The following is a 10,376-nucleotide window of genomic DNA, read 5'->3' as shown; positions in this document are numbered from 1 at the left end:
TGGTAGAACCGGGGATCGAACTCAGGCCCTTGTGCTTGCCAGGCAAGCACTTTTTCTACTGATGGCTTTACTTCTTAATGCTTCGTTTTTATACTTTTCTGTTGGATGGTTAAGACCAAGATAAAGCAAGACCTATGCAACAAAAGTTGTAGCTTTTGGATCTGATAAGGTCAGTGAAATCCCCTCAGGATTTATCCTGAGATCCTGTACCTCGGATTGTAGAGTGTCAGTGTCAGCCATGTCAGTGTCAGCCATGTGGATGAGTCACGGCCATTGCTTGGCCAATGTGCTCTAGTCTGTTACTGTTACTAGAAAGCTTTTGGAAATACATATTGCAAGGAACTACATGTGAGCCAGTAAGTGATTTTAAGGTGTTTTGTTAAGGTGCTGATTTTATATAGCCCTTGAATTCTAGATCCTCCTGTTTGAGCTTTTGGAGTACTGGGATCCTACGTCTGCACCATTGTTCCTGGTGCTTACCCCTCAGCTCTCTGAGGGTTGAATACAGGATACAAGCGTATGTGCTTTGCAAGCATGCACCTCTGAGCTACAGCCCCAGTACTTTTTATATGTTATTTTGAGACAGTCTCAGTTGCTTAGGTTGTCCTTGAACTTTGCATCCTCCTGCCTTAGCCTCTTGAGTAGTTGGATAACAAGCATGAGAAGTGTTCTTATTGTGAAGATTTTCTGTGGTTCAATGCATACTTTTTGTTTGATAAGGTGAATATCAGATTATAGTTTTCTTAAATTATGGGACATGAGATAGAGAATTTGCGTTGCATTTTTGAGTGAGACTAGAAAGGTGATTGTTTTATGTAGTGTTTCTTTCATAGGACTTAGGAAATATTGTAGCACATGTATTATATCTTTATAATAGGCTAAATGCCTTTGGTATTTTGTTTTGAAGCAGTGTAGTATTATAATTTTATAGACTGAGTTTTTCTTGCTTCAGCTTTTTGAGCAGTAGACTTATAGGCGTACACTACTGTGCCTGGCAGGTAGTTATACTTTTATGAGGCTTCTGTCATCAAAGGAAAATAATAGAAGTTATTAGACTACCAAGGAAAATATTAAACTGACCAAGTAGTTTCTGTTATAAAGTCCAAGAGAAGGGGCTGGGGCATAACTCCGTGTTAGAGCACTTGCCTTGTATGCAGGAGGCCCTGATTCAGTCTTGGTACCAAAACACCAAGTGAAGTACATATTTGTAATTTAATTTTCACTTTTTTTTTGTATTTTAGGGAAGGGCCTACTGGGTGTTCAGGGTCTCACTACTAGGTTGGACTGGTAGTGATCTGCCTGTTTATAGCCTCCCACGAGCTGGGATTACAGGCGTGGACCACCACGCCCAGTCTCAGTTGCCATCTCAGCACGTCCTGCGGGCGGGGCAGACACAGCAGGCCTGGAGATCAAACCCCCTGCCCCTGCCCCTGCATCTACTTGCAGGTGCTTTAATCTGCTGAGCTATTTGTCTCTCCCCCCCTTTTTTTGTGTACTGTGTTTTGTGTTTTTTTTTTTTTTTTTTTTTTGGTGGAACTGGGGATTGAACTCAGGGAAGTGCTTATTCCACTGAGCCATCTCCCCAGCCCAGGTGTACTGTTTTTGAGACAAGGTTTTGCTATACACTCCAGGCTGGCCTTGAGCTCACAGTGTTCCTCTGCCTCCACCTCCTGAGTGCTGGGATTACAGGTGTGTACCACCATGCCCAGCAGCTTTTACTTTTATAACATAGATTTTTAAAGTTTGAAGCCAGAAATGTTGTAACTTTTGTCTCTCTTTTCATCTTTAAAAGAGTAAATCTTGATTCCTAATGAACATGAGTGCCGTGTGTGTGTGTGTGTGTGTGTGTGTGTGGCAAGCTCTGCCTGCCCTGGGGCTGGAGCTGGTGAGGCATGTGGTGCCATGGTGCCAGGGATCGAAGCTCACGGTCCCTGTGCTTGCTTAAGCTTCCTAGGCAGGCACTTTAGTCTGCTGAGCTATCTCAACAGCCTGATGAGTGCCGATTTTAAGGGAACATTTCTTGAGTTTTCGATCATCTAGATTCATATAATGTTAAGACATATATATATATATGTATTATAATCTAAAAAATCTTTTATTTCATATTTATTTGATACAGGGTCTCACTACGAGCTGTGTAGTGATCCTTCTGTCTCAGCCTCCCCAGCGCTGGGATTACAGGAATGTGCCACCATGCCCAGTTTCGGGGTCAGCACAGTGCACCCTGGTTCTGGGGCTGGCAGGGCATGCAATACTGGGGATCGAACCCGGGTCCTTGTGCTTGCCAGGCAGGTGCTTAGACTGCTGAGCCCTTTGCTTAGCCTTCCTTGTTTGCTTTTAATTATGTATTTTGGATAAGATGTGGTAGATGTAGTAAAGTGCATGAACCTGAAGTGTGTCTTTGCCATCGCTTTCTAAGTCAATGTGTAAATTATTCTAATCTCCCTAAATTCCCTTTCTTTCTTTCTTTTTTAAAAAAATTCCCTTTCTTAATTCTCCTTTCTTTGTCACTTCCCATCTCCCCCAGTAATGATTATTTGTACTTCTGTTACCACAGATGACTTCTGCCTGTACTTGAATTTCCTATGAAGAAAACCAGTTTATTTTTATGTGTTTGGCTGCTGTTTTGCATAACCCAGTATCTTTGAGATTCAGCATTTAGTTTCATCAATAATTTCTTTTTTTAATTCCCTGTAGTTTGCATTTTTCTCGGAATGGTTAGTTTGGTTGTTTTCAGTGTTTGTGTGTTAGGAAAAAAGTGTCATGGACATTCTGGCACATGTCTTTCAGCGCGCCTTTGCAGTAATTTCCCCTCAGTGTCTCAAGGAGTGCAGGTGCTGGGTCCTCGGGTGCGCACAGACAGCGAACGCTTTGCCAGAGGCTGATCCTGTCATGGGTGTTACTGGTCACTATTGGTGTTTGTATTTCTCTGGTGACAAATTATTTTGAACATTTTTGCGTATTGATCATTTGGGCATTTTTGAAGTATACTTGTTAGTCTTTTAACTCACTTCTTAAAATAGGTTGCCTGATTTATTTGTCACATGTATCTATTGCAGGAACTTCTCCCAGTAAGAGGGTTGCTTATTCTGTTTTAGAATACAGTAATGCCTTTTGATAATTACAATTTAATTACAATGAAATGCAATAATCTTTTTTCTTTTATGATTAATGTATATTTAAGATTCTGTTTAAGAAATCATTTTCAATCCCAAAGTTATTAAGATAGTCTACCTTTTCTTTTTTTTGGCGGAACTGGGGATTGAACTCAGGCCCTTTCGCTTGCCAGGGAAGTGCTTATTCCACTGAGCCATCTCTCTGGCCCAATAGTCTACCTTTTCAAAGAAACTCTTAAATCTTACTTTATACAAACCCAACCCCCCATTTTTGTGATTGAACCCAGGACCTTGCACTGAGTTATACTTTCAACCTTGTTAATTTTTAAAAAATTTTTCTTCTTTGAATTTTGAGTCAGTGTTTTGTTGTCTGGACTGGGCTTGAACCTGTGTTACTGTCCTGCCACTGTCTCCCAGGTGTGCACCATTCTGCCCAGTTACTACCATAGCTTTTGTATATAGTGTGAAGTAGGAGTCAGGGCTAATTTCCCATATATATTATTTAGTTGCTTTAGCACTGTTTATTAAAAGAGACTAGGGCTGGGGAGATAGCTCAGTAGAACAAATGCCTGCCTGGCAAGCGCAGGGTCCTGAGTTCAATCCGCTGACAAAAAAAAAAGAGTAGGAAGAGCTAGAAATATTAAGAGATTATATTTTCTACCTTAGTTTCATTGGAGCTCTGTTGTAAACCCGGTGACTCTATACATGTGTCTATTTTAGACTTTTTTTTTGTCCTGGGGATTGAACCCAAGACCTCGCACTTGCCAGGCAGATGCTTATGCCACTGAGCTATCTCCTCGGCCCCTAGACTTTAAAACAAAAATTCTATTGATTGTTTTGTCCTTGTACCAGCCTGTCTGAGTTATCTTGTTCTCCAACTTTGAATTGGCCTGTCACTTTCTATACCCGTGAGCACATTACCACACATACCCACTCACCCACCCACCCCCACACACCCTGCTAGGGTTTTAATTTGAAATATATTGAATATATAGGTGATTTTTGTGGGGAATTTACGTCTGAACACTTTTGAGTCTCCTAAACAATGAAAATGGATTAGTTTTTCATTTTTTTAGGTTTTCTTGTATTTATCTCAGAACTGTTTTGTAGTTTCTAGGGTATAAGTCCACATTTTTCATTGGTTTACTACTAGATGTTGATGTTTTTCTGATGTTGTTGCAAGTGGTAGTTTTTGAACAGTGAAATCTTTTTATTGAACTTCATATTTAATCATGACAAGAATGTAATGAATAAATTTTAATTAAACCAAACTGTTTGCAAAAGTCTAGTTAGAACTGTGTGTGTGTGTGTGTGTGTGTGTGTGTGTGTGACAGAGCTGCATTATGTAGCTCATGCTGGCCTTGAAGTCTGTGTAGCCCAGGCTGGCCTCAAACTTGCAGGGATCTTTTTGCCTCAGCCTCCTGAGTGCTGGGGTCGCAAGGATTTGCCACCATACCTGGCTAGCTACAACTATTAAAACATATCACTGCTATAATATGTTACTTTACTGGTGCTGGGGATTGAGCCCAGGGTCTTGTATACTAGCTGAGCACTCTGCCAGGCACCTACAGCTCCAGCCGTAGTGATCCTTTGTTAAAAACAACAAAAAAACCAAATAATTTTTTTAAAAAATGTATTTGGTACAGGGTCTCACTGCACATCTTGGACCCACAGTGATCCTCCTCTTTTCAGCCTCGCCAGTGCTAGGATTACAGGTGAGCGCCACCACGCCTGATTTCATTGGCTGGCTCAGTGCCCAGGGCGCACCCAGGAGTAGGGCTGGTGCGGCAAGTAGTGCACTTGCCTAAGCAGGCGCTGTTTTGGTTTTTGTTTTATTTTTTTTGGTACTGGGAATCAAACTCAGGACCTTGTTCTTGTTAGGCAAGCACTGTGTTGCTGAGCTATATCTCCAGCCAAGCAATTAATGTGGCATTTTTAAATTTGTGTTATTATTTTTATTTTTTTGGGTAGTGTTGGAGGTTGAACCCAGGGCTTTGTGCATGGCAGGCACTCTGCCACTGACCTGACCACATGGCATTATCCACAGACCAAGTGGCATTAAATTTTTTAAAAAATAGGGGCCAGGGAATAGCTTAGCAGGGTTCTATCCCTGGTACTGCATGCCGTGTTCTGGAAAACTGGGCATGGTGGCACATGCCTGTTATCCCAGTGCTGGGGAGGCTGAGTAGAAGGATTACTATGAGTCTGAGCTGTGTAGGGAGACACTGTACCAAATAAATCTTAAAAAAAAAAAATTAAAAATTTAAAAGAAATATCAGAAATCTAACTTTTTTGAGCTCTAGTGCACACAGCCTAAGTGTTCAGTTTGATAAACATTTTCCCCTAATCCCCATCCATGCGACTGTATTGCACATAAAGGAATTTCTAATATCTTATCTACCACCTCCTTCACCCCACATGTATTGCACCTAATGCAGATTCTTCTCTGAGCTATACATTCTAGTACTTTGTAAATTTTTATCTTAAGGCAGGATAAACTTGCCATCTTCTTGTTTCAGTCTCCCAGAGTACTGGCATTACAGGCATGCACTACGGTCCCTGGCCTTAAGCCCCTTTCTAGTCAGTTACTTTCCCCATAGGTTAACTGGTTGTTGAGGAGGCTTTTGCATAGAAACATTGTGTCAGTATTTGAAACTTAAGTAATTGCTTGATTTGTTATAAAGTATTTTTAGCAAAGGTGATAAAGATTGGCTTTCTTGTGATGGGGTTAACTAGGACTGAACCATAATATTTATATGTCTTAGTCCATTTTGTGTTGCTATAACAAAATAAGGCTTGGTATTTAATAAAGAATGGGCATTTATTTCTCACTGTTTTGGAGTGGAAGGTCCAGGATCAAGGTGCCAACAGGTCCGTCTCCTTGGATTGGTTGATTGATTTGGCAAGGATTGAACTCAGGCCCTAGCACTTGCTAGGGAAGCGCTTATTTCACTGAGCCATCTCCCGGGCTCCAGGTCCCTCTTCTGGTGAGGGCTGCTTCCTCTAGAAGTGGGGAGGGGAGTCACCTCTGCCTCTGTGGGGAGGGAGGCGCTCCAGAGCCTGGCACTTCTCAAAGTCCCTTTCCTGTGATGCCAGCACGTTGGAAATGGCTTGGATGAGGGAGGTGCTGCAGCATTCGAGCCAAGCCAGAGAAGCTGTCCTCTTTTTTTTTTTTTTTTTTTTTTTTTTTTTTTTGGTTTATAGGGGATAAGATTTGACCTTGGTTACAATATAAGTTTGTAAAGTGAGCAGCTCCCTAGTCAGATTTTTAGTTTTCATGTTCAGTTGCTCTAGTAAGTGATGCTTTTTAACTTTTTTTTTTTTGTGTGTGTGACTGGCTCAGCCCACACTGGGGGCAGGGCTGGCATGCATGTGGTGCTGGGGATTCACGTCTCTGCACACTTGCCTAAGCTTGCCTAAGCAGGCGCTTTGGACTGCTGAGCGATCTTGCCGGCCCTTGACCTTTTTCTTACAATCTTTCCACATATACTTAGTGGTTCTAATAGAGCTGAACATACAGCAAACATTATTTTTTTGGTCTTAATGGTCAGTACAGTAGTAGGGTTAAATTGGGAAAATGAGATGGGAGAAAAAAATTAAAAGTGGAAAGTTGGAAAAGGTTGGCTTCCTAGCCAGACTAATTTTGTGTGTTAAGCACGCATAAGATGGTTAGTGAGCACAAGGTGAACTGGAAGCCACAAAGTCCAGTCATGTCAGGGAAGATACCTGTTCAGTTTTTCCAAATTACTGGTTTTTTCCTGCTGTTAATATTTTTCCCCACAGTGGTTTGCTTCAGGAATACACACAGATACACAGGATATACAAATACAGATATATACATATATATTTTAAAGCTTTTAACATGGGGTATAACATACTCTGAAAAATGCATTCGTTATAGGTTTATAAAATTTTACAAAGTGGTCACCCAAGTTTAGTAAGGTCTCTGAGCAGTACCTCCCCCAGAGGTAATGTACCATCCTAAGACCCAGCCTCCCCAGAGGTAACTGGTACCGCCATTCTAACCCCACAGACAGGTATGTAAATGCCATCTTATATGTGCTAGATTCTGCAGGCTGCTTCTGCTCAGTGTTACTTATATGGTCATTCTGTGTTCTGTGGAAGAGTAATTGTTTCACTCTCTTTGCTATATAGTAGAGTAAGTATTGTTTTGATATGCTCGGATAATTTTAGGGCAAGATTATCTGTGTCATTGTCTTTTCTTAAAGCAGAACCTAACACAGTATTAGTGCAGGGACTGGAGCTGCTTTTCCAGTTGAGAGCAAGTGTTACCTGGAGGCTACCGAGGAGGCTGAAGGCGGAGGGGGAAGCGATTTTGAGAGCAGTGTGCCAGCTCAGTAGCAAGGATGTCACAACCTTCTTGTACTTCCTGTTTCCTGAGATTTTACTGTTGCTACTAGAAAGTGAGTGATTTTTAGTTTTTTAAAAATGTATACTTTAGAAATAAAATGATAATGATACATTTTTTGTGCTCATACTGGGTACAAGTACTATGCAGAGTGCCTTCCTGAAGTCACCTGTTTTTATTTTCACCAAAAGTGATGTTTTGTTAGTGTTCTAGAGTGAACTCTCAGTCAACACAGGTGAATACATCCTTACACTTGTGTTAGGGTGTGCGGCGTCCTTCGTCTAACTGTTTGTTCTCTTCACATGTAGGTATGTCATTGATGGTGCCACTGCTCTTTGGTGTGCTGCGGGAGCAGGACATTTTGAAGTTGTTAAACTTCTAGTCAGCCATGGAGCCAATGTGAACCATACCACAGTAACTAACTCCACCCCGCTGCGCGCAGCATGCTTCGATGGCAGACTCGACATTGTGAAGTACTTGGTTGAGAACAATGCCAACATCAGCATCGCCAACAAGTATGACAACACCTGCCTAATGATTGCAGCCTATAAGGGACACACCGACGTGGTCAGATACCTTCTAGAACAGCGTGCAGATCCCAATGCTAAAGCGCATTGTGGGGCCACGGCATTACACTTTGCAGCGGAGGCTGGGCACATTGATATTGTGAAAGAGCTGATCAAATGGCGAGCGGCGATAGTGGTGAACGGCCACGGGATGACGCCGCTGAAGGTGGCTGCAGAAAGCTGTAAAGCCGACGTCGTGGAACTGTTGCTCTCACATGCTGACTGTGACCGAAGAAGTCGGATTGAAGCTTTGGAACTCCTGGGTGCCTCCTTTGCAAATGACCGTGAGAACTATGACATCATGAAGACATACCACTATTTATACTTAGCCATGTTGGAGAGGTTTCAAGATGGTGATAACATTCTTGAAAAAGAGGTTCTCCCACCAATCCACGCCTATGGGAACAGAACTGAATGTAGAAACCCTCAGGAACTGGAGTCCATTCGGCAAGACAGAGATGCTCTTCACATGGAAGGCCTTATAGTTCGGGAACGGATTTTAGGTGCTGACAACATCGATGTTTCCCATCCCATCATTTACAGGGGCGCCGTATATGCAGATAACATGGAATTTGAGCAGTGTATCAAGTTATGGCTTCACGCCCTGCACCTCAGGCAGAAAGGCAACAGGAATACCCACAAGGACCTCCTGCGGTTTGCTCAAGTTTTCTCCCAGATGATACATTTGAATGAAACTGTGAAGGCCCCAGACATAGAGTGTGTCTTGCGATGCAGCGTCTTGGAAATAGAACAGAGTATGAACAGGGTAAAAAATATCCCCGATGCTGATGTCCACAGTGCCATGGACAACTATGAATGTAATCTCTACACCTTTCTGTATTTAGTGTGCATTTCTACCAAAACACAGTGCAGTGAGGAAGATCAGTGCAAAATTAACAAGCAGATCTACAACCTGATCCACCTCGACCCCAGGACTCGCGAAGGTTTCACCTTGCTGCATCTGGCCGTCAACTCTAACACCCCCGTTGACGATTTCCACACCAACGATGTCTGCAGCTTCCCCAATGCACTGGTCACCAAGCTCCTGCTGGACTGCGGTGCTGAGGTGAACGCTGTGGACAATGAGGGCAACAGTGCCCTTCATATCATTGTCCAGTACAACAGGCCCATCAGCGACTTTCTGACGCTGCACTCCATCATCATCAGCCTAGTGGAAGCGGGCGCTCACACTGACATGACAAATAAGCAGAACAAGACTCCACTGGACAAAAGTACAACGGGGGTGTCAGAGATACTGCTGAAAACTCAAATGAAGATGAGTCTCAAGTGCCTGGCTGCCCGAGCAGTTCGGGCTAATGACATTAACTACCAAGACCAGATCCCCAGAACTCTTGAAGAGTTTGTTGGATTTCATTAAGTGACTGGATATGTAAAATCGTTTAATGTGGTGCTAAAAAGTAAAGGACTTTAATCACAGACAATAGAATTATGTGTTCATAAATTGTGCTTTTCTTTCCACCCTCTTTCCTTTCAACCTGTCCTCTACTTGTTGTTGATCGTCTTGTCTCATAGGGTAATTGATTTCAGACACACTTTAAATCAAGCCACATGGTTTAGGTGTAACTGTAAGGGGTTTGACTGTCAGTTTCTTGTTTGTTTTTCTTTTTCTGAGGAATCAGATATATTACTCTGTTTATGTAATAAGGGACATTTATCATTTGAAGTTCATAATGCTTTAAACAGCTGCCTACAATAGTATTTCTGTTATGCCTATGTCAGTTGTTTTCCATGCAGCAGTTTGAGGATTTCATGAAGAAAAAAGAACCAAAAAGAAAGCTGGAAGTGATGGGAGGTCCAGGTGTCACTCACATGGCACACTGCTGTAGTCTCTGCTCTTTCCCGTGTGTGGAGGGAGGCAGTGCATTTGAGCAGCAGAGGACTTAGAAAGGAGAGCTACACAGTAGCCTGAAGAAAGTGCTTGTTTAATAATAGCCACGAATTTGGAAAGCTAAATCCACTGCATTGTGCTGTGTAGTGTGTTGAAAGTGGTAATAATCCTAAACCAGCCTTCTCAGAATGTTGAGGGGCTCTGCCTCTAGGCTGGGATTTTTCAAAGTCTCTATTCTAATGTAATTCATCTAAGTTGCAGCCAGCCGCATTTGATTCACCTCATAGATGGGTAGACATTATGATGCTGTTGTTTCTTATGAACAAGCTGTATAGTCATATGTTCTCTTTTCGCTCCCTTCTCCATTTCTTGTTGTGTTACTTTTAAAATTTGGAAACTATTTTTCCAAAAGGCATCGTGCTTTCCTACTAAAATGTTAAGACTGCTGAAAAGTCTATTTGCCCAGCCTGACATTT

General features: G+C 42.2%; 1 protein-coding gene across 1 annotated transcript in view; it reads left to right on the top strand.

Moving 5' to 3' along the window:
• Fem1b (fem-1 homolog B) overlaps nucleotides 1–9,488 on the top strand; it is a 15,453-nt gene extending 5,965 nt beyond the window's left edge. Inside the window, exon 2 of the mRNA XM_004628784.3 lies at nucleotides 7,794–9,488. Coding sequence (XP_004628841.1) covers nucleotides 7,794–9,429 — 1,636 coding nt within the window. The 3' untranslated portion in view covers nucleotides 9,430–9,488. The remainder of the gene's footprint in view (nucleotides 1–7,793) is intronic.
• Nucleotides 9,489–10,376: the final 888 nt, after the last annotated feature.

Source organism: Octodon degus, unplaced genomic scaffold, assembly GCF_000260255.1.
Source record: "Octodon degus isolate 3935 unplaced genomic scaffold, OctDeg1.0 scaffold00026, whole genome shotgun sequence".
Taxonomy (NCBI): domain Eukaryota; kingdom Metazoa; phylum Chordata; class Mammalia; order Rodentia; family Octodontidae; genus Octodon; species Octodon degus.
This window is presented reverse-complemented; position numbering and strand designations above follow the sequence as displayed.